The sequence below is a fragment of the Neoarius graeffei genome, chromosome 5 (genome assembly GCF_027579695.1).
Source record: "Neoarius graeffei isolate fNeoGra1 chromosome 5, fNeoGra1.pri, whole genome shotgun sequence".
In the NCBI taxonomy this organism is placed as follows: Eukaryota; Metazoa; Chordata; class Actinopteri; order Siluriformes; family Ariidae; genus Neoarius; species Neoarius graeffei.
The window spans coordinates 20,416,748-20,442,449 of NC_083573.1; the positions used below are offsets into that span (position 1 = coordinate 20,416,748).

General features: G+C 40.8%; 1 protein-coding gene across 1 annotated transcript in view; it reads left to right on the forward strand.

The window, feature by feature from the left end:
* The first annotated feature begins 4,530 nt into the window (after positions 1-4,530).
* The window catches only part of pdcd6 (programmed cell death 6), a 61,721-nt gene continuing 40,549 nt past the window's right edge, over positions 4,531-25,702 (forward strand). The window contains exons 1-2 of the mRNA XM_060920451.1: positions 4,531-4,720; positions 13,276-13,337. Coding sequence (XP_060776434.1) covers positions 4,638-4,720; positions 13,276-13,337 — 145 coding nt within the window. The 5' untranslated portion in view covers positions 4,531-4,637. The remainder of the gene's footprint in view (positions 4,721-13,275; positions 13,338-25,702) is intronic.

The following is a 25,702-nucleotide window of genomic DNA, read 5'->3' on the forward strand; positions in this document are numbered from 1 at the left end:
TGGTGTCAACTGCCACCTGGCTGCATGGATCATTGACTACCTCATTAACAGACCGCAGTATGTGAGGCTCCGTGACTGTGTGTCTGATGTGGTAGTCTGCAGCACAGGGGCTCCACAGGGTACAGTGCTCTCTCCTTTCCTCTTTATACTTTACACATCTGACTTCAGCTACAACACGGACAGCTGCCACCTCCAGAAGTTCTCAGATGATACAGCCATCGTTGGACATGTGTCAGAGGGGGACGATCTGAAGTACAGAGAGGTCATCACCAACTTTGTCGCCTGGTGCGAACTGAACCAGCTGCGCATCAACGCCAGCAAGACAAAGGAGGTGGTGATCAATTTCAGAAGGACGGTTCCTCAAATTGCACCAGTGAGCATCCAGGGTTTGGACACTGAGATCATGGAGGAGTACAAATACCTGGCTGTTCACCTCAACAACAAACTGGACTGGACTAACAACACAGATGTCCTGTACAAAAAGGGCCAAAGTTGTCTCCACCTCTTGAGAAGACTGAGGTCTTTTGGTGTGTGCAGGACACTGCTTAGGACTTTTTATGATTCTGTGGTAGCATCAGCGATTTTCTACACTGTGGTCTGCTGGGGCTGTGGAAGTTCAGAGAGGGACAGGAAGAAACTTAATAAACTGGTCAGAAGGGCTGGCTCAGTCTTGGACTGTCCTCTGGACTCCTTTGAGGTGGTGGGTGAGAGGAGGATGTTAGCCAAGCTGACCTCAATCATGGATAACCCCTCTCACCCCCTACATGAGGCTGTGGGGGCTTTAAGCAGCTCGTTTAGTAGTAGACTGCTACACCCATGGTGTAAGAAGGAGAGGTACCGCAGGTCATTCATACAGTGGGGCAAAAAAGTATTTAGCCAGCCACCAATTGTGCAAGTTCTCCCACTTAAAAAGATGAGAGAGGCCTGTAATTTTCATCGTAGATACACTTCAACTATGAGAGACAGAATGGGGGGACAGAATCCAGGAAATCACATTGTAGGATTTTTAATGAATTAATTGGTAAATTCCTCGGTAAAATAAGTATTTGGTCACCTACAAACAAGCAAGATTTCTGGCTCTCACAGATCTGTAACTTCTTCTTTAAGAGGCTCCTTTGTCCTCCACTCATTACCTGTATTAATGGCACCTGTTTGAACTCGTTATCAGTATAAAAGACACCTGTCCACAACCTCAAACAGTCACACTCCAAACTCCACTATCGCCAAGACCAAAGAGCTGTCAAAGGACACCAAAAACAAAATTGTAGACCTGCAACAGGCTGGGAAGACTGAATCTGCAATAGGTAAGCAGCTTGGTGTGAAGAAATCAACTGTGGGAGCAATTATTAGAAAATGGAAGACATACAAGACCACTGATAATCTCCCTCGATCTGGGGCTCCACGCAAGATCTCACCCAGTGGGATCAAAATGATCACAAGAACAGTGAGCAAAAATCCCAGAACCACACGGGGGGACCTAGTGAATGACCTGCAGAGAGCTGGGACCAAAGTAACAAAGGCTACCATCAGTAACATGCTATGCCGCCAGGGACCCAAATCCTGCAGTGCCAGACGTGTCCCCCTGCTTAAGCCAGTACATGTCCAGGCCCATCTGAAGTTTGCTAGAGAGCATTTGGATGATCCAGAAGAGGATTGGGAGAATGTCATATGGTCAGATGAAACCAAAATAGAACTTTTTGGTAAAAACTCAACTTGTCGTGTTCGGAGGAGAAAGAATGCTAAGTTGCATCCAAAGAACACCCTACCTACTGTGAAGCATGGGGGTGGAAACATCATGCTTTGGGGCTGTTTTTCTGCAAAGGGACCAGGACGACTGATCAGTGTAAAGGAAAGAATGAATGGGGCCATGTATCGTGAGATTTTGGGTGAAAACCTCCTTCCATCAGCAAGGTCATTGAAGATGAAACGTGGCTGGGTCTTTCAGCATGACAATGATCCCAAACACACCGCCCGGGCAACGAAGGAGTGGCTTCGTAAGAAGCATTTCAAGGTCCTGGAGTGGCCTAGCCAGTCTCCAGATCTCAACCCCATAGAAAATCTTTGGAGGGAGTTGAAAGTCCGTATTGCCCAGCAACAGCCCCAAAACATCACTGCTCTAGAGGAGATCTGCATGGAGGAATGGGCCAAAATACCAGCAACAGTGTGTGAAAACCTTGTGAAGACTTACAGAAAACGTTTGACCTCTGTTATTGCCAACAAAGGGTATATAACAAAGTATTGAGATGAACTTTTGTTATAGACCCCTTCGCAGTAAACGTCATTCATACGTAAGAGGAAATTGTGCGCGCAGCCTGGACTCAAAAAAGACTCAGCGATGCCTAGTTGTTGTGTTGTCGGGTGTCAGAATCGTAGCAATGATGGGGTTAAAATGTACAGAATTCCAGCAGGATCTCACCCATTCCAAAAAAATCGCCAACTTCTATGGCTACAAGCCATCAAACGTGTAGACTGGGATGAAAGCACCATCAAAAATGCACGGGTTTGCAGCACCCACTTCATCACAGGTAAGATCAGGCTATTTATTAAATCTTTCTTTTTTATTCTTTCTAGTCTTCATTTACTGATGTAGCAAAATACTTTGGTAACATTTGTCTGATTAGCTGGGTCATAGTTACACAATGTAATGAATATTGTTAGCATGTTAACTTAGCTTTGCATGCAATTTTGTTTGTAGGAGAGGTCCCGTTTGACTCAAGCAGTCCAGATTTTGTGCCATCATTATTTGTGTATGCCGAAAATCACAATTTTAAAGCAAGGATGGAAAGGTAAAATTGTGTGCCCTCACTCTAAATGCCAACTTACGTTGACTGCTCTAACCTAGCTCCTGCCCCGTTCAGTTTCATTTCTGGTCTCTGCCTCTCGCTTTTTATGCAGCTCTGATTTCTCTTAGCTGCACTCTTTTTACACTATCATTCCATTCATGCCATTACCTCCTGCAAATTGCTGTTTAGTGTTGGTATTTGCTATTGTAGCTAAAGCCACATTGCCATCACATCACTGGCATAATTTGATTAAAACAAAATGAATATGAATGTCCCATTGTTAATCAAGTTGTACATGCCCGCACATAACATAATCATATGCGTCTAAAGACTTGTAGGCATGAAGTTTTTCGTGGGTGTACACTGAAGTCTTGTCAATAAGGTACGAGTATATATCTGGCCATTGTATACCAGGGAACTTACTAACATAGTCCGTCCACTCTTTAATTAAATGCGGATCCGGTAGGCGATGTCCACTTGTTAGAGTTAACTTATTTATGTAGCATTCTCAATCTTGTAACGACAATTGTTTTGCATAATCTGACAGCTCATAATGCCGGTCTATGGGCAGCGCCATTGTTTCTGAGTCCAGGCTGCGCGCGCATCCTGGCAACGGTCGGTTTGTTTACAAACATGCGAAGGGGTTTATTGACCAAATGCTTATTTTCCACCATAATTTGCAAATAAATTCTTTAAAAATCAGACAATATGATTTTCTGGATTTTTTTTTCTCATTTTGTCTCTCATAATTGAGGTATACCTATGATGAAAATTACAGGCCTCTCTCATCTTTTTAAGTGGGAGAACTTGCACAATTGGTGACTGACTAAATACTTTTTTGCCCCACTGTACCTAGTGCTGTCAGACTGTATAACACCCACAACTTGTAACGTAGCACCAATAACCTGTTTGTCGTTATATTTGCACTACTTCACCACTACTACCTCTGCCATCTCTTATCGATGCAATTATTATGTGCAATTAATATAGGCCTAAACTATTTTTATGCATACTTATATATATAATTTATGTATGTGTATATATATACAGAGTCTACCTGTAATGTGCAATTTTTCTATACTTTTTCACGGTAGATAATGCAAATAGCCCTCTGTATTTAATCCTTCGTTTGTCTAATTTTTATTTCAGTTTTATTTGTTATCTGTTTGACATTTTCTTGCTACTGGAACACGTGAATTTCCCCGATTTGGGATGAATAAAGTGAATCTAATCTAATCTAATCTAATCTAATCTAATCTAATCTAATCTAATCTGTACAGGAGGCTAACTGACGTACATGGCAAACAAACAGCGTTGTGAGACTGAAGGTTTGATCACACAAAGCTCAGAAAAGCTTGCTTTATGAGACCGCTTCAGAGTTCACATAAAAGCACTGTTATTTCTTGTTATTTCTAAAATAATCAATGCACCTTTAAAATTACAAGTTAATCCTGAAATTGACACTATCACACATTAGCTTATCATACTGCTTTGGATTATTATTATTATTATTATTATTATTATTATTATTATGTGTAACTGTTCTGAAAGCTACGTCCCGGACTAATGGAGAAATGTTTGTAATAGAGCCAGACACTAGGCATATTTTTCCATTCCGTCAATCAAAGATTATGGCTCCACCCCTTTAGCACAGTTCTGACACGCTGGCAGACTGCGAGCCAATCAAAACACTGACTCGTGATATGGGCGGACCCGTGACGTCTCTGAATATGTAATGAGAAGTAAGATTGGGTTCAGGCCACACCTCTGCGTGAAGAATGTCACAGTCAGATTGAGAAGTTTGAACGGTACGCACACATCACGGTCTTTAGTCTGTTTTACATACATGCGTAAATGGCGTACCACAACCAGTACAGACCTCCTCACTATAACAGCGCGCCGCCTGATCAGACGTTTCTGTGGAGTATATTTCAGAGGTAAGTGAGATTCATCCGCAGTGGGAAACGTGTCCTGAACTACTGCGGCGCTTGGGAGATAACTAACTGCGTGCTAAGTTGTTGGGAACTAGTTAGTTCGGTTTATGGCGGAATAAATGACTGAACGGGTTACTAAACTTCTCAAGAGCTCCGTAACAATCTGAAATGTTGTGTATAAGATGAGAAGTTAGAGAGAGAAAGATTTCTGCCCGTCATTTGGTAACATTGTGGTCGCTTCCTGTTTGGGTGAAACATCTGCATGAACCGCATTCACTCAATGCACAGCAGTCAGAGTTTGGACTAATGTCACAATCAGACAGGCGTCAGACAGTTACCCGTTTAAACTGCACTGTTTTGAGCTATTTTATTGACTCACGTTTATTTACAAGCTATTCTGCGTTCACCGAATTTCCAGGAAGCAGGAACAGGGTGGCGCTTACAGCAGCAGCAGACCAGATGATTTTACCCAAGAGGAAGAGGATCATAAGAGAAAATAACAAGTCTGAACCAATTCCTATTAGACCAGTCAAGTCCTCAGTTATCCTCTTGAGTATAATTGGTGATTCAAATATCCCTGTAAATCTAATTTCCATGGATTTGCCGTGTTTGTGTGTTTGGGTCATGTTGAAAATGTTTACAGTATATGTTCCATTCATTCGCCCTTTCTTAAATACAGTAGTAGTTCCTGTTGTTGTTGGTGGTGGTGTGCAAGGCTTGTTGCTAGGGAACGTGTGACTCACTGGAGAGTTTCTCACAACAGTTAGTTTTTGTTCATAGCAGTCAAATTATTACCAGGGTTCCCCCTGGGTTCTGAAAAATATTCTCCACTTTTTTTTCCTTGAAAAAATAAAGTCAAATAAGTATTCACTTTTTCTTAGTCTGTGTTTTTTTTGGGTTTTTTTAGTGACAGACTTATCAAAGTGGACTTAATACAGGTTTATACCAACCAAACTGGCACAATTCTAATATTTGTACAGATACAACTAGGCCTCTCCATTACATATAAAATTTGAGCTCCACTCCAGCCTCTAATAAGAAGAACTTGATTTTGGTGCCCTGTGCACCATCATGCTAAAATAAACCTCTTTAGTTTGAGCTTACTGAATGTTGTTGCTGTTGTTGTTTTTTTAAAGATTTTTTTTGGGCTTCTTTTCACCTTTATTGGATAGGACAGTGTAGAGACAGGGAGGGATCGGGAAATGACCTCGGGTCGGAATCGAACCCGGATCCCTGGATTTATGGTATGGCACCTTATCCAACTGAGCTACGATGCTCTTACTGAATGTTGTTTTACCATGGAATTATTCAAAAGAGGTATTAGGACTCCCTTTAAGCCTTTACTTCAACACAAAACTTGATTTACAATTGAACAGAGTCAAGATGAATCTTAGACCAACCAACAGTGAAGGAATCTGAATTTCCTGTCAATTTACAAACCGAGCACAGGATGACACTGCGTTCTTGATCATACGTTACTTAGCGTAGGGGTGTTTCTATTCTAGTTATTGAAAAGAGCAGGGGCTCAGTCCAGTTTTCTTGGGGCTTGTATTTTTTTATTTTTTATTTTTTTTAAAGGGAGATTGGCATCAATAGGTTGGGGAGGTTATATTTAACTTCACAAGAAATAATATCACCCACACACAAAGGTTATGACATCTTTATTAGTGTTTTTTTGCACTGCTCTTTTTAAATGTATATGGTTCACTTCAGTTTCTGTCTCCTTATGATTAAGTTACCAACAACCATAATGTCTCAGGAAACTGAGGCATGTGCCAATTGACGATTAAAGCTGACTAGTAAAATTAATCAGTTTTATAAAAAATATATCCTTTCTCACTCACACATCTCCTTTAGGACCACAAAGATACCAATTCTATTGTATTACAACATTCAAAATCCCAGATGACATCCAAGTCAGTTGTTTTCTAGTAATCTACAGTGAAACCTCGATATTAAGACCACCATTGGGATCAGGTCGAAGTGGTCTTAATATTGAGTTGGCAAGATATACTGACAGTTGCTGAGCTGTTGCATAGCAACGTGCATGCATGTTCTTAATACTGTTGTATTACATGTAATAAATTTATGAACTAGTTTATTGCATTTCATTGATAAATGATTAAATCAACAAGCTAAATTTAAACAAAAGTATAGCATGTGCGTGGTTTGTGTGTCTAGCAAGTACAAATGTACATGTAAATGTTGTTTGTCACATTTCATGTTGACACCTAAGCCTGAATGTACCCCAAACATGTGTGTGCTTTCTTTTAAAACTTCTAATATTTCATAAGCTTTTGTGGTTAACTTGGTTCTGATCATGAGTTGTTGCCATGGGTCGCATTGAGTCTTTTTGCTGAATGTGATTTTAACCAGATAATTAAAAAGGAAAGACAAGCAAACAAGGGTGTTTCATGTCATAAACAAAGTTTTGTTTAATCAATGTTTCTGGAATACCATGGATAGCAGTTTTATAACATAAAAACATGCTCAAGCACAAAACAGAACAAAAATGACCTAGCATAAAAACAGTTAACTTTACACATGTTTGCTCATATGGTCATATGGAACGCTACTTTTACTTGCTAAAACAACTTGCAGGTAACAATAGTTTAGCCACACAATTGAGCTATAGTAGGCACATTCACATTTTACTTAAAAAACCTGTCCAAAGTGGCCTGGCATTTCCCATTATTTTCACAGACCGTTTTTCCACATTTTCTTGAATTTTGTTTAAATCCTCTGTGATTTTACACATGCCCTTGCTCATATAAAACACCTTCAGCTGAGACATTTTCACTGCTTCCTGATGTGACTTTACTGTCTGTGGGTCATTTTCTTCAACATCATCTTCATCATCACTACCAGCAATATTGTCCACACTACTAGTACTACTGCTGGTGTCTCTTACAAGTGTCTTTTCCCAGTCTTCCTGAAGTTCTTCTCTCACAGGGATGCCACAATCCACAGTCGCATACTCCTCAGCACTCATTGCATTCTCGAATCTGATTTTACTGGCTGCAACTCTAATAAGTTCACGGGACACAAGAGCTTTCACAACATCCAGTTTATGTCATGCCGTCATGCTGCAAAATAAAAAGTTTTGCGGCATGACGTAAACCAGATGTCGTGAAAGCTCTTGTGCCCCGTGTTTTGACACGACAGGTGGCGTCCGTATTTTTGAGGTTTAATTACATTGATTTTCGATGGGTGGGATCGAAATTAATGGTCATAATATGCAATATTGAGGTGGTCACATCATTGAAGGCTGCGACCAATGAAATATATAAGCAAGCAATCGGGACTGTGAAAAACTGTTCATAATTTTGAGGTGGTCGTAATTTTGAAGTGGTTGTAACATGCAGTTTCACTCTTCTTTTTTTTTTTGGGTGGGGGGTGAAAATACCCAGGGGCTATAGCCTGGAGTGATGGGGCCTAACGATGCCACAGCATTAGCCATGGGGACTCAACACGCCATGCCACCCGAAACATTGAGCCCTTCAGTTGCTTGCTGACTGACAGCACTTTCACTTTGGCAATTTTTGTTTTTTTACAGAGGTCTCTGTATTACCGATACTGTCTGATGTTCTAGGGGACAGTAGGGGCTCTGAGTGTGCCTCTCCTGTGGCTGTTTCAGCCCTTAAATCATCTTCAGTGCTTGAAGTGGCGAGCTGCTTCCTGGGGGCCTTGCCACCAGTGGATTTACAGGCCGTCTGCTTGGTTCTTGCCATGGCGTGGAGCTCAGCACTTCACAGATGAAAAACAAAGGAGGGCGGCATGGTGGTGTAGTGGTTAGCATGGCCGCCTCACAGCAAGAAGGTTCCGGGTTTGAGCCCAGCGGCCGGCAAGGGCCTTTCTGTGTGGAGTTTGTATGTTCTCCCTGTGTCTGCATGGGTTTCCTCCAGGTGCTCCGATTTCCCCCACAATCCAAAGACATGCAGCTAGGCTGAAGTGGGGTGGCCTTGGTCTGAGGTGCCCTTGAGCAAGGTACCTGACCCCTGACTGCTCCCCGGGCACTCTGGTGTGGCTGCCCACTGCTCTGAGTGTGTGCGTGTGTTCACTGCTTCAGATGGGTTAAATGCAGAGGATGAATTTCACTGTGCTTGAAGTGTGCACGTGACAAATAAAGGTTTTTCTTTCTTTTCAGTGCTTGAAGAAGACTGCCCAAAAACACTTCACCAGCTTCGACTGTGCCATTGTTTGGTTCATACAGATATAATTTCACCACCATGCCAGGCCAATTAAGACATATTGCAATTGGTCAAAAGCCTGGTGCCCATTTGATCATTATGTGGAGTCGATTTTTATTGGTCACAAGCACGTGCTCATTGTTTACACTCTGGCTTCCCACGGTCTCTTCGCTGAGGTTGGATTTCAGCAAGTGGAGGGATTTCTAGAAAATATGAAATATGGAAATGATGACATACATTCATCACCGTGACGACTGCTAGTAATTTTCTCTTCATCACTGATGGATTATGTCCACTAATCACAGGCTGCATGTCTCATGTCTCCTCTCACAACATAAAAGAAAATGTCCAGCATTTTGCAACATATTTTGCAACTACTCCTGTATTCAAAAAGCCAACTTGTTTCAGCTTAACATTGTGTACATTTTGTTCAAGGACTTGGAAATGTGGTATAAAAGATGTAGGAAAAAAGTTCAACATAAAGCATGTAAAAGGTATTGACTCGCTTTGTGTCGGAAAAAACAATTCAATGCTGAAAATACAACCCCGATTCCAAAAAAGTTGGGACAAAGTAGAAATTGTAAATAAAAACGGAATGCAATGATGTGGAAGTTTCAAAATTCCATATTTTATTCAGAATAGAATATGGATGACACATCAAATGTTTAAACTGAGAAAATGTATCATTTAAAGAGAAAAATTAGGTGATTTTTAAATTTCATGACAACACATCTCAAAGTTGGGAAAAGGCCATGTTCGCCACTGTGAGACATCCCCTTTTCTCTTTACAACAGTCTATAAACATCTGGGGACTGAGGAGACAAGTTGCTCGAGTTCAGGGATAGGAATGTTAACCCATTCTTGTCTAATGTAGGATTCTAGTTGCTCAACTGTCTTAGGTCTTTTTTGTCGTATCTTCCGTTTTATGATGCGCCAAATGTTTTCTATGGGTGAAAGATCTGGACTGCAGGCTGGCCAGTTCAGTACCCGGACCCTTCTTCTACGCAGCCATGATGCTGTAATTGATGCAGTATGTGGTTTGGCATTGTCATGTTGGAAAATGCAAGGCCTTCCCTGAAAGAGACGTCGTCTGGATGGGAGCATATGTTGCTCTAGAACCTGGATATACCTTTCAGCATTGATGGTGTCTTTCCAGATGTGTAAGCTGCCCATGCCACACGCACTAGTGCAACCCCATACCATCAGAGATGCAGGCTTCTGAACTGAGCGCTGATAAGAACTTGGATCGTCCTTCTCCTCTTTAGTCCGAATGACACGGCGTTGCTGATTTCCATAAAGAACTTCAAATTTTGATTCGTCTGACCACAGAATGGTTTTCCACTTTGCCACAGTCCATTTTAAATGAGCCTTTGCCCAGAGAAGACATCTGTGCTTCTGGATCATGTTTAGATACGGCTTCTTCTTTGAACTATAGAGTTTTAGCTGGCAACGGCGGATGGCACGGTGAATTGTGTTCACAGATAATGTTCTCTGGAAATATTCCTGAGCCCATTTTGTGATTTCCAATACAGAAGCATGCCTGTATGTGATGCAGTGCCGTCTAAGGGCCCGAAGATCGCAGACACCCAGTATGGTTTTCCGGCCTTGAACCTTATGTACAGAGATTCTTCCGGATTCTATGAATCTTTTGATGATATTATGCACTGTAGATGATATGTTCAAACTCTTTGCAATTTTACACTGTCAAACTCCTTTCTGATATTGGTCCACTATTTGTCGGCGCAGAATTAGGGGGATTGGTGATCCTCTTCCCATCTTTACTTCTGAGAGCCGCTTCCACTTCAAGATGCTCTTTTTATACCCAGTCATGTTAATGACCTATTACCAATTGACCTAATGAGTTGCAATTTGGTCCTCCAGCTGTTCCTTTTTTGTACCTTTAACTTTTCCAGCCTCTTATTGCCCTTGTCCCAACTTTTTTGAGATGTATTGCTGTCATGAAATTTCAAATGAGCCAATATTTGGCATGAAATTTCAAAATGTCTCACTTTCAACATTTGATATGTTGTTTATGTTCTATTGTGAATACAATATCAGTTTTGAGATTTGTAAATTATTGCATTCTGTTTTTATTTACAATTTGTACTTTGTCCCAACTTTTTTGGAATTGGGGTTGTACCACAAACTACAAAAGTACTCTGAAGAGTGCATACCTTCACCAAGTTACATATTAGAATATCCAGATGTTTACATCAGTGTTTCCCACAGACCAGGTAGCAATTTGTGGTGCTCCACTGTGCTGATGAGGGAATCGTGCGCGGTGGTGTCGTGACGGTCTGTGGAGTCGGTCATTGGGGTGTATGCAAAGTGTTTACAGCGGGCGGTGTTCAAACACACAGTATTTTTCTTCAGAGTCACCTGCTGGGACTATTTTAAAGCTACAAGAAGCATTTGAGATTATTCAATTCAATCTAAATTCTTTTAAGTTCTTTAGACAGCTAAAACAATTTTTACCAGAACCCTGCCTGGTTTCATTCCTCGACCCAACTTTACATTACAGGGCAGGCCATTAGTTTGCTGGGCTTGATGTTGGTGGAAAACCTGTCTTTTAAATTTATGAAAATTACTCACCAAAATTGAAGTTAAAGTTTAGTTTTTACCTTAGTTTTTTGCCTTTTTGGTGGCAATCTTTCAATCATTCTTTAGTTGACATTCAAGGAATAAATTGCAAAAAACAAGCTGGAGGTTCAATATCATCTGGGTTAAAGGAGCAAACGTGGGAAGTCAATGAAATTATAATAGTCAAATAAATTAGAAGTTATTATTAGCCTATGGGCATCTTACAGTAGCCTATCTCAACTACCGCATTTTATCTTTATCACATTGTTTGCTGCGTTTCCGTTATAGGCTGACAGCTGGATGTTCAATATTGATAACGTTATAAGGCTAGCAGTTCATAAAGCTAGCATAAGGCTACCTTTTTCTGAGTTGCATACTGGGCAGGTGTGTTTGAGCACAGTACATCATACTAACCTTTGGTAGACTCCAGATATCGTTGACCATCTTCTCTGTGCTAAATATCACACAGCATTGGGTTTTCCTCTTGATAGCCCTTGAGCAGTATGCATGGAGAGGAGGAGTGGGCGAATCAGCTGCCAGTGTGTGTGCGTATCAGTGATGGTTTATCTACTTCGCCAATAAAGCTAATAAAGATGTTTCTTAAAATATTCAGATTTTATGTTTCAGATAGCATCAACTAGGCATCCCCGCGAGTATAACATTTTATTTGGGCTAGTGGGAAATCCTTATTTATTGTGAATGTCAAGCCACAATAATAATTATAAATTAATAACTTGCATGAATGCTGAAGCGGGATAAATGGGATAATGCAATAAGGCCGGTTCCTCGCATCAAGCTGCTACTGTATGCATCAAAATTGGTTTATAGCCTGACTCAGGGATGTCTGTTTCCTGTAAGCCAAGAAGGCTATGATAAAGCTCATCACGAGCATGACGTGGACTACCTTTTAAAATAAGGGGTCGGAAGGCGAATGGGGAAGGCTGCGTTATTTTTAATTAGCCTAACAGGCCTACTTGCAGTCCGGGTATATGCGCAACGGCAGGCCTGTGTACACGCCTCTCTTTCTCTCTCTCTCTCTCTCTCTCTCTCTCTCTCTCTCTGTGTGGGTGTGTGTGCGTGTGCGCAAATGAGAAGAAATGAATGAACGGAACGATACACAACAGAATTTTTTTTTTCAAAATCGCGAGTCTAATTGTGTGGCGATAGGAATCCATTGTGTGGCGCTGCGCCAGACAATGGTCTATGTATGGGAAACCCTGTACATACATATCCAGATTTTTGTCAAAATCTAATCAGTTGTACCTTAGTCCATGGACCTTTCCTCAAAATTTCTTTAAAATCTGTTCACTACTTTTTGAGTTGTGTTGAGGACCGACAAAAAAAATCCTGGATTGACATGCATATCTGGATTTGCATCAAAAATCATTCGTTCCTTGGCCCATGGACCACCTTCCAAATTTCATCAAAATCCGTTCATTACATTTTGAGCAACGTTGGAAAGAGGCAAACAAACAGGGCGAAAACAACCTCCTCCAACAAAGTCAGTGGAGGAAATTAACATCTGTTTGAGTCAGTAGAATCCAACTGAATCATCTCTCAATACAGATGGTGATGAATTAATAATTTAGAGTAGGAGTACATTTTGTAAAGACATTTTTGTATTCATAATTTGTGCACGTAGTTTGTGTGAATAATTGTACTAGTAAACTGTTAACTGTCCTGTAAGCTCTAAATTGTAGCAATGGCACATTTTGGCCAAATGAATGTTTTTACAAGTAAATTGTTTTGTTTTTTTGGGGTTTTTTTAATTGCTGTTTTCTTCCATAGGGTGGACAAAGACAGGAGTGGCGCAATCTCAGATACAGAGCTTCAGCAAGCTTTATCAAATGGTATGTAGGTTTCAGTACTCATTACGTCCATTGAGCTAACACAGTGTTGGTCAAGCTCAAAAATTCCATGTGAATTTATTTAAGAAGGTAGTTTCCCATTGCACAGTCTGAGAAGTTACATGAAAGTCATCCTTACTGTGGATAAATAAAGTTATATATTATATTGGAGGATCAGTGGTTCGAGCCCCAGCACCATCAAGCTGCCACTGTTGGACGATTACTAAAACCTGTGGCACGGGACATATTATCGCTCATGGTCACCTCCCTGTCCTGTCACGGACTGGAATAATTGTCATGGATGTATTATCGCTCATGGTCACATCCCGTCCTGGACCAGAATAATTGTCACGGACATATTTTTGCTCAAAAGAAAGAAAAGAAAGAAATACTAGTATTATTGAATGTACCTGACCAGTATTATCCTCACTTAATTTTGTCATTTTTATAAATTATTTACAAGAAACCTGTCTTCTGTTTTGCTGCAGTATTACTTGAAACCATCCACTGCCATCAAAGAATTCACATTGCCTTCACTGATCTAGTGGATAACCTGAGTAATTCATTCATTAATTTTAAAAATAGAAATATTGATTAGTAAAATTAATGAACTGATGTTTTATGAGACTGATTGATTGATTTTAATAACACAGTTGCACCTACAGTATTGTCTTTTTGTATACAGATGTAGCTGCAGCTGTCTGTTCCATGTGTTAGTTTCTTCCGTTTCCTTTTGAGTGGGCATTGCCTGAGGAACAGAGTCCTTTTGAGTGCCAGAATATACCCTCAGACCCCAGAGGGTTAAGATGATTAGTTTTGCTGTATTTGCAGCCATCTGAGTTTCCAGCTCAAGCTCCTCTTTCTCAGCTCTGAGTTCAGCTTCTTTTCTTTCAAGCTGTTGCTTCCTTTTCAGCCTGTTCAGTTTCCAGTTGCATTTTAAGAGACATTATAGATGATCTGGATAACTTTGAGTGTTGTGATTGCACACTGGAAATACTATCATCAACTATTGTACTCATTGGAGCATCGCTGTCAGTCACTTTTACATTTTGATCAACCCGTTGTGATGTACAGTGGGGCAAAAAAGTATTTAGTCAGCCACCAATTGTGCAAGTTCTCCCACTTAAAAAGATGAGAGAGGCCTGTAATTTTTATCAGGGGTACACTTCAACTATGAGAGACAGAATGGGGGAAAGAATCCAGGAAATCACATTGTAGGATTTTTAATGAATTAATTGGTAAATTCCTCGGTAAAATACACTACTGTTCAAAAGTTTGGGGTCACCCAGACAATTTTGTGTTTTCCATGAAAAGTTGCACTTTTATTTACCACCATAAGTTGTAAAATGAATAGAAAATATAGTCAAGACATTTTTCTGGCCATTTTGAGCATTTAATCGACCCCACAAATGTGATGCTCCAGAAACTCAATCTGCTCAAAGGAAGGTCAGTTTTATAGCTTCTAAAGAGCTAAACTGTTTTCAGCTGTGCTAACATGATTGTACAAGGGTTTTCTAATCATCCATTAGCCTTCTGAGGCAATGAGCAAACACATTAGAACACTGGAGTGATCGTTGCTGGAAATGGGCCTCTATACACCTATGTAGATATTGAACCAAAAACCAGACATTTAGTAGAATTTAGAATAGTCATTTACCACATTAGCAATGTATAGTGTGTATTTCTGATTAGTTTAAAGTCATCTTCATTGAAAAGAACAGTGCTTTTCTTTCAAAAATAAGGAAATTTCAAAGTGACCCCAAACTTTTGAACGGTAGTGTAAGTATTTGGTCACCTACGGGTATTAACAAGCAAGATTTCTGGCTCTCACAGACCTGCAACTTCTTCTTTAAGAGGCTCCTCTGTCCTCCACTCGTTACCTGTATTAATGGTACCTGTTTGAACTCGTTATCAGTATAAAAGACACCTGTCCACAACCTCAAACAGTCACACTCCAAACTCCACTATGGCCAAGACCAAAGAGCTGTCAAAGGACACCAGAAACAAAATTATAGACCTGCACCAGGCTGGGAAGAATAGGTAATAGGCAATAGGTAAGCAGCTTGGTGTGAAGAAATCAACTGTGGGAGCAATTATTAGAAAATGGAAGACATACAAGACCACTGATAATCTCCCTCGATCTGGGGCTCCACGCAAGATCTCACCCAGTGGGGTCAAAATGATCACAAGAACGGTGAGCAAAAATCCCAGAACCACATGGGGGGACCTAGTGAATGACCTGCAGAGAGCTGGGACCAAAGTAACAAAGGCTACCATCAGTAACACACTACGCCGCCAGGGACTCAAATCCTGCAGTGCCAGACGTGTCCCCCTGCTTAAGCCAGTACATGTCCAGGCCCGTCTGAAGTTTGCTAGAGAGCATTTGGATGATCCAGAAGAGGATTGGGAGAATGTCATATGGTCAAATGAAACCAAAATAGAACTTTTTGGTAAAAACTCAACTTGTCGTGTTTGGAGGAGAAAGAATGCTGAGTTGCATCCAAAGAACACCATACCTACTGTGAAGCATGGGGGTGGAAACATCATGCTTTGGGGCTGTTTTTCTGCAAAGGGACCAGGACGACTGATCCGTGTAAAGGAAAGAATGAATGGGGCCATGTATCGTGAGATTTTGAGTGAAAACCTCCTTCCATCAGCAAGGGCATTGAAGATGAAACGTGGCTGGGTCTTTCAGCATGACAATGATCCCAAACACACTAGATGGTTTAATCTGGCCCCAGACTTGTAGAGAGAAATTTCTAAGGATGTCAAAAAAAAAGTAAATCTCTAGTCCATTCCTGTGACGACTTATGAATTTTTAAAGAAATAACTGAAATGCTCAATTCAGCCGCTAGGGGCAGCCAAAAAAGCAGCACTGACATAAGAAGAGCTCAGAAAATAAACAGCACATTTTAGCAATGTGCCCAGATATGCTGTCTGATTCCATGAATGGCAGTCTTGCCTTACCACTATTAAGTTGCTATCAAAATTATCAAGAGTGATACCCCCATTACCAAAATGTCTTTGTCAAAAAGAAGTTTGCTTGGTATGTAATTAACAGGTTGCAGTGCTCAAAGAATATTCGGCACCACTATGAGACTCATCATAAAGAAAAATTTCACAATTTGTATGGACAATTAAGAAAAGAGAAGATAAACGAGTTGTTAGCTGGTCTGAAGAGACGGCAGTCTGCATTTACTCGCAGCCGTGAGGTCAGTGATGGAGCAGTGAAAGCTAGCTACCTTATTGCAAACGAGTTGGTGCAAGCATCCAAGCCATTTTCTGATGGTGAACTCATGAAAAAATGCATGCTGAAGGCTGCAGAAGTCGTGTGCCCTGAAAAGCAATCTGCCTTTGCCAACATTAGTCTATCGAGGAACACTATTGCAGATAGGGTTGAAGATCTCTCACGAGACTTGGGCAGCCAAATGAATGACAAAATAGTCATTTATTGCATTTTTGGTTGCAATTGATGAGGGCACCGATGTCACAGATGTTGTACATCTGTGCATGTTTATTCATGGTGTTGATGAGACTTGGACCGTCACTGAGGAGTTCCTTGAGTTGGTGCCTATGAAGGGCACTACAACAGCGAATGACATATTCAGCTCTCTCATTAGAGCGCTGGACAAGGTCGGAGTGGACTGGTCCCGTGCTGTCAGTTTGGCTACAGATCAGTGTCTACAGATCAATGGTCTAGAGAAAGGCAGGCATTGCGACAAAATTCAGAGAGAAAGTGCAGGCTGCAAACGGGGGACAAGATGTTTGGGCATTTCATTGCATTTTGCACCAGGAAGCGTTGTGTTGTAAAACACTAAAAATGGATCATGTTATGAGTGTGATTGTGCAAACTGTAAATTTCATCAGAGCGCGAGGTTTGAATCACCGTCAGTTTCACTGTTTTCTCAGTGATAATTACATTCTGGCTGGCTTACCATACCACGCTGAAGTACGGTGGTTAAGCCGAGGTGCCGTACTCAAGCATTTCTTTGAACTACGAGAGGAAATTGGACAGTTCATGGAGAAAAAGGGCAGACCAGTAGTGGAATTTAAATGCCCGGAATGGGTGCGGGATCTGGCTTTTATGGTGGATATTACACAGCACCTGAATAATCTTAACAAAATGTTGCAAGGCCGCAGAAAAGTTGTCACTCAGTTTTACGATAGCGTACGCGCATTCAAGTTGAACCTGTCACTCTGGGAGACACAGCTATCTAACGGTGACGCCTCTCATTTCCCATTGCTCACAGCTATGCGTGCAACCGAACATAATGCTGACTTGGATTAATACAAAGACAAGATAACAGAATTGCTGCAGGAGTTCAGGTTTTCAGTGAACTTGAGGTCGAATTTGCCTTTTTTCGCTCGCCATTTACAGTCAATGCTTCTGATATGCCCGCTGACATCCAACTCGAGATAATTGACTTTCAATGTGGTTCCGATATGAAGCAGAAATTTGCGTCGGTGGGCTTAGACACGTTTTATCAATATCTCTTGCTAGGGTACCCCAAATTAACATCCCTGGCTGCAAAGGTTTTATCCATGTTTGGGACTACCTATCTTTGTGAACAGGCGTTCTCTGTTATGAACCTTAACAAAACAAAACACCGCTCAAGGTTATCAAACGCACACTTGAATGACATTTATGAAATGTGCTGCTACTCAGGATTTGAAACCTGATATTGATGCCCTCGTGAAGGCTAAAAGATGCCAAGTGTCAGGAGCCAGCAGCAGCCGATAGACTTGGTGAGAGAAAGCGGGGAGGGAGGTTAATCAGCATTAAGGCCTGGGCCTAATTCTTGTAATGTTCACAAATGTTTGCAGTCTGAAGAATGTAGTTCTTTGAAAATAAGATTACTCTGGTTTCACTTTAAAAGACAATGAATATTGTGCAGTATATCACTCTCAGCTTCAGTAGGCCTAGCCTACAAAATAGTTTGATCTGATGTAGCCTAATCGTATTGCTGATGCACTGCTATAACTTTTGTTTGTTAATATAATTTTATTTTTCATAAATTTGCACATTTACATTTTTAGGCAGGCTACTTTCTTCATAGCTCCCACTTGAATTTAGTGTGGGGAGTTGGTTCAGGTTGTCAGATCTCATCTCATCTCATCTCATTATCTCTAGCCGCTTTATCCTTCTACAGGGTCGCAGGCAAGCTGGAGCCTATCCCAGCTGACTATGGGCGAAAGGCGGGGTACACCCTGGACAAGTCGCCAGGTCATCACAGGGCTGACACATAGACACAGACAACCATTCACACTCACACCTACGGTCAATTTAGAGTCACCAGTTAACCTAACCTGCATGTCTTTGGACTGTGGGGGAAACCGGAGCACCCGGAGGAAACCCACGCGGACACGGGGAGAACATGCAAACTCCACACAGAAAGGCCCTCGCCGGCCCCGGGGCTCGAACCCAGGACCTTCTTGCTGTGAGGCGACAGCGCTAACCACTACACCACCGTGCCGCCCAGGTTGTCAGATGTAAAAATGTATTCACTCAACTGTATAAAAATAAACCAGTTGTTTGAGTGAAATGCATTTTATTTCAAATCCATTGGCCTCTCTGTGAATAAATGTGTAATAATCTAGATCCCTTGTGATCAGTAATTATGTAGGCTGAAGCATAAAGCATAGCCTACTGAAAAAACAAATGCTAAAAATTTGGAATTGACAAAGGTTATTTTGCAATTATTTTACTGGTCCGGCCCACTTGAGATCAGATGGGCTGTATGTGGCCCCTGAACCAAAATGAGTTTGACACCCCTGATTTTGACATTACAGTGGTGCTTGAAAGTTTGAACCCTTTAGAATTTTCTATATTTCTGCATAAATATGACCTAAAACATCAGATTTTCACACAAGTCCTAAAAGTAGATAAAGAGAACCCAGTTAAACAAATGAGACAATATTATACTTGGTCATTTATTTATTGAAGAAAATGATCCAATATTACATATCTGTGAGTGGCAAAAGTATGTGAACCTCTAGGATTAGCAGTTAATTTGAAGGTGAAATTAGAGTCAGGTGTTTTCAATCAATGGCATGGCAATCAGGTGTGAGTGGGCACCCTGTTTTATTTAAAGAATAGGGATCTATCAAAGTCTGATCTTAACACATTTGTGGAAGTGTATCATGGCACGAACAAAGGAGATTTCTGAGGACCTCAGAAAAAGCGTTGTTGATGCTCATCAGGCTGGAAAAGGTTACAAAACCATCTCTAAAGAGTTTGGACTCCACCAATCCACAGTCAGACAGATTGTACAAATGGAGGAAATTCAAGACAATTGTTACCCTCCCCAGGAGTGGTCAGCCAACAAAGATCACTCCAAGAGCAAGGCATGCAATGGTTGGTGAGGTCACAAAGGACCTCAGGGTAACTTCTAAGCAACTGAAGGCTTCTCTCACATTGGCTAATGTTCATGAGTCCACCATCAGGAGAACACTGAACAGCAGTGGTGTGCATGGCAGGGTTGCAAGGAGAAAGCCACTGCTCTCCAAAAAGAACATTGCTGCTCATCTGCAGTTTGCTAAAGATCACGTGGACAAGCCAGAAGGCTATTAGAAAAATGTTTTGTGAATGGATGAGACCAAACTAGAACTTTTTTTAGTTTAAATGAGAAGCGTTATGTTTGGAGAAAGGAAAACACTGCATTCCAACATAAGAAACTTATCCCATCTGTGAAACATGGTGGGGGTAATATCATGGTTTGGACCTGTTTTGCTGCATCTGGGCCAGGGCAGCTTGCCATCATTGATGGAACAATGAATTCTGAATTATACCAGCAAATTCTAAAGGAAAATGTCAGGACATCTGTCCATAAACTGAATCTGAAGAGAAGGTAGGCCATGCAGCAAGACAACGACCCTAAGCATGCAAGTCGTTCTACAAAAGAATGGTTAAAGAAGAATAAAGTTAATGTTTTGGAATGGCCAAGTCAAAGTCCTGACCTTAATCCAATCAAAATGTTGTGGAAGGACCTGAAGCGAGCAGTTCGTGTGAGAAAACCCACCAACATCGCAGAGTTGAAGCTGTTCTGTATGCAGGAATTTTAGCCCATTCCTCAAGCCGGTATGCAGGACTGATCAACAGTTACCGGAAACGTTTAGTTGCAGTTATTGCCACACAAGGGGGTCAAACCAGATACTGAAAGCAAAGGTTCACATACTTTAGCCACTCACAGATGTGTAATATTGGATCATTTTCCTCAATAAATAAATGACCAAGTATAATATTTTTGTCTCGTTTGATAAGTGGGTTCTCTTTTATCTACTTTTAGGACGTGTGAAAATCTGATATTTTGGCTCATTTATGCAGAAATATAGAAAATTCTAAAGGGATCACAAACTTTCAAGCACCACTGTACATCTATCCTTCATTCATTCTGCAATCTCCTTTTTCTTTCTGATCAATATGCCCATTTTAGCACTTCTTGATCTTTTCAGCTGTTTCAGCCTGTCAGTTAGGTCAGTATCACCCTCCAAATTTTGCAGTTCCTGCATTTTTATCGTTTTGATTCGTTTCCAACAAAGAACTCGATGCACTCATTTCAGTTGTTTTACCTTAAACTTAGCCTTTGTATTGGTTTTATACCATCAGAATTGGAACAAAATTCATTCGATGTCTGACACCGGAGAACTCAAACTTTATCAGTGAGTGCTTTACAAAAGCGCATCCAATGAGTGGCGCAAACTCATTCCTTTCATACTGAAAGGTAGGCCTGTATAGCCGGTTGTAATGTCAAGTGTTTGATAATCAGTTCTCAAGACAATTGTAACGAGATTTTCAGAGATCAATTCCAGTAAACTTTTTTTTAAACACATAATCAAGCAACACAAGCAAGCTTTTTGATATTTGTTCGAGCGCTCTCACATCCAGCCTTAGTTTGACGTGCTCAAGCGCCTTTCCTTAATTAAATAGCTGAGTTGAGTTCGTGGTTTGTTTGTTGGTGTTTATTGAGACTTGTAAGATGAAGATTAATTCAAGCATGACTTGTTCCTACTGTGCAATATGGAGGTGCATGACGTGATGTTATTCCATTAGATGTCTTTTCCAGAGAACGTTCCAAACTAAAGTTGTGCTTGCTGTGCTCAAAAACTGTATGGCTGAGTAAATGACTGGAGAACACAAATCCCACACTTAATTAAGGCCTAGCAGAACAGGTGCTGCAGTCACCTGTCTGAAGTGGATGTGTCCTATGCATCTCCATACTGGTCAGACAACATAAATGCATTACAAAATCATTACATATTCCTAGATTTATGCAAACAGAAATGCAAAAATAATTGAAATATTTCATATTTGTATTATTATTAATAATAATACAACCTCGGTTCCAAAAAAGTTGGGACAAAGTACAAATTGTAAATAAAAACAGAATGCAATGATGTGGAAGTCTCAAAATTCCATATTTTATTCAGAATAGAACATAGATGTATAAAATGTTTAAACTGAGAAAATGTATCATTTAAAGAGGAAAAATTAGGTGACTTTAAATTTCATGACAACAACACATCTACAAGTTGGGACAAGGCCATGTTTACCACTGTGAGACATCCCCTTTTCTTTTTACAACAGTCTGTAAACGTCTGGGGACTGAAGAGACAAGTTGCTCAAGTTTAGGAATAGGAATGTTAACCCATTCTTGTCTAATGTAGGATTCTAGTTGCTCAAATGTCTTTTAGGTCTTTTTTGTCGTATCTTCCGTTTTATGATGCGCCAAATGTTTTTTCTATGGGTGAAAGATCTGGACTGCAGGCTGGCCAGTTCAGTACCCAGACCCTTCTTCTACGCAGCTTTGATGCTGTAATTGATGCAGTATATGGTTTGGCATTGTCATGTTGGAAAATGCAAGGTCTTCCCTGAAAGAGACGTCGTCTGGATGGGAGCATATGTTGCTCTAGAACCTGGATATACCTTTCAGCATTGATGGTGTCTTTCCAGATGTGTAAGCTGCCCATGCCACACGCACTGATGCAACCCCATACCATCAGAGATGCTGAGCGCTGGTAACAACTTGGATCGTCCTTCTCCTCTTTAGTCCGAATGACACGGCGCCCCTGATTTCCATAAAGAACTTCAAATTTTGATTCATCTGACCACAGAATAGTTTTCCATTTTTGCCACAGTCCATTTTAAATGAGCCTGGGCCCAGAGAAGACGTCTGCACTTCTGGATCATGTTTAGATATGGCTTCTTCTTTGAACTATAGAGTTTTAGCTGGTAACGGCGGCTGGCACAGATAATGTTCTCTGGAAATATTCCTGAGCCCATTTTGAGATTTCCAATACAGAAGCATACCTGTATGTGATGCAGTGCCGTCTAAGGGCCCGAAGATCACGGGCACCCAGTATGGTTTTCCGGCCTTGACCCTTATGCACAGAGATTCTTCCAGATTCTCTGAATCTTTTGATGATATTATGCACTGTAGATGATATGTTCAAACTCTTTGCAATTTTACACTGTCGAACTCCTTTCTGATATTGCTCCACTATTTGTCGGCACAGAATTAGGGGGATTGGTGATCCTCTTCCCATCTTTACTTCTGAGAGCCGCTGCCACTCCAAGATGCTCTTTTTATACCCAGTCATGTTAATGACCTATTGCCAATTGACCTAATGAGTTGCAGTTTGGTCCTCCAGCTGTTCCTTTTTTTGTACCTTTAACTTTTCCAGCCTCTTATTTTCCCCTGTCCCAACTTTTTTGAAATGTGTTGCTGTCATGAAATTTCAAATGAGCCAATATTTGGCATGAAATTTCAAAATGTCTCACTTTCGACATTTTGATATGTTGTCTATGTTCTATTGTGAATACAAATATCAGTTTTTGAGATTTGTAAATTATTGCTTTCCGTTTTTATTTACAATTTGTACTTTGTCCCAACTTTTTTGGAATCGGGGTTGTAATAATAATAATAATACATTCTGTCTCCAACAATCACTTATCAATGCAACATTTTATCTGTGAGCCAACGTACTATGGATAAACTAGGGGTAATGCTGTCTAACATTTTGGCAATGTATTCTAATCTTATTGAATTAATAAGAATTAATCAGTACCGAGTACTCCATCCATCCACCATCTCTAGCCACTTATCCTGTACAGGGTTGCAAGCAAGGGTTGTACCTCGCCTCTTGTCTACTATGGGTGAGAGGCGAGGTACACCCTGGACAAGTCACCAGGTCATCACAGGGCTAACGCATAGACACAACCATTCATACCTACGATCAATTTAGAGCCACCATTTAGCCTAACCAGCATGTCTTTGGATTGTGGGGGAAACTGGAGCATCAGGAGGAAAACCCACACTGACATAGGGAGAACATGCAAACACACACACAGGCCCTCATTGGCTGCTGGGCTCGAACCCAGGACCTTCTTGCTGGGAGGCAACAGTGCTAACCACTACGCCACTGTACCACTCTACTGAGTACTCTATAAGGTTTAATTAGATGGGACCATTCTTTTATATCAAGTATCTCTACATCTCTTTCAAGTCCTTAACTATCTTTCTGATATCCAAGAGCAGCTTTAGTAAAAATCCAAGAAAGATTAAACATCCCATTTATGGTATGGATAAAATAAATTTTAATAATGTAGACTTGTCATTTCCTAAATGACACAAGTATGAGAAGTTTACAAAGGGACCATATGTATGAAATACCTCATCTAGGCCATATTGATTAATCACAGATCATCGTTAAATATTGTATGAGTTGGGGGCGTCGTGGCTCAGGTGGATAAGGCGCCAGACCATAAATCCAGGGACCTGGGTTCGATTCTGACCCGAGGTAATTTCCCGATCCCTCCCCATCTCTCTCTCCCACTTATTTCCTGTCTCTACACTGTCCTATCCAATAAAAAGGTGAAAAAAGCCCCAAAAAATATCTTTAACAAATATTGTATGAGTTGAACAAGCTATTGACTCAGCCCCATGATGGTGTTGTATGTCAACACAAACTGTAATGCTGCTTATACAAATTACCACAAATCATATGTTTTGCCACTATAAATGAGACATGCCAATTTTGTGTAGCCTATAAGATGCATCCTTGCAGTGCATCATCAGAATAAGCGTAAGACAATACATTGCTGTCAGTAATTTATTCCTGCCATTCCTGCCTTAAAATGTTTGAGTCCATTCAAACAATGTTAAAACACTACTGTTGTTCGGTTTTGGGTAGAATAAACACATCAGGCCTATATTTGCACAGCACGTGTCACCAGCTGGATCATGAGCTGTGACTAGGGGAAAATGTCTGGAACTACATGTTTTACATTTGCTAGTTGCCACATTGTTTCACTTCTCATTTTCTCATAAGTTAAAATCTGCCTTTTTATTTTTTTTTATAAATTCTATCTTCTCTCCAGCTTTGTTACCTCCTACTTTCTACTGTATTACTAGTTAGGTTAACATGGGGCAGCCTTGAGCTGAAGTGCCCTTGAGCAAGATGCTTATCCCCTAACTGCTCCCCGGGTGCTGTAGTATGGCTGCCCACTGCTCTCTGTGTGTGTGTGTGTGTGTGTGTGTGTGTGTGTGTGTGTGTTTGTTTTCTCACTGCTTCTTGTAGTATCTAAGTGGATCTATTTCTTTAAGTGGAATCACTCCGCAAGTTATTGGGGTTTTTTTTCCTATAGGTGATATGCATGCGCACTGATATTCTGAGTTAAAGTAAAGTAAGTGAGGATTCATGAATTAATCTACCTCCGAGTTCACATCATTATTTTTTATACTATGTTGTAGTAAAGACACAACAAATTGGCGACGAGTAATATGGACTCTAAACAACAACACGGAATGAGAAGTTAACTGGAGGGAAGGAGAGAAACTGAAGCAGAGGCATCACTAGAGGCAAAATGAAAAGCTAGCAAAGGATGCGTGAGTAACCGTGCATAGCACACAGTGAATCTATGCATATAAAAGGCTGGATTTCAAGTCCGAAATGGCTTTTGTCAGGAAAGTAGATGAGTTTGATAGCGCAAGTGAAGACTGGGAAGCTTATATTGAAAAAGTGGAGTTATACTGCCACGCTAATGATGTGGAGGAAGAGAAAAAAGTTTCCGTCCTCCTCAGTCTGATGGGAGCGAAAACTTATCTACTACGCAATCTAGTGAGCCCAGGCAAACCGTCCAGCAAGAAATTCGATGAAATCGTTACGATTTTGCAAAGTCACTTGAACCCCAAACCTCTAGTGATAGTGGAAAGATTCAGATTTCATAAAAGGGATCAGTCAAAGGAAGAAAGCATATCTGAATATATGGCTGAACTGCGCAAACTCTCACAGTATTGTGATTTCAAAGATGGACTCTCTGATGCATTAAGAGAGATTGGTATGTGGCATGCACTGTTCAAGCACACAAA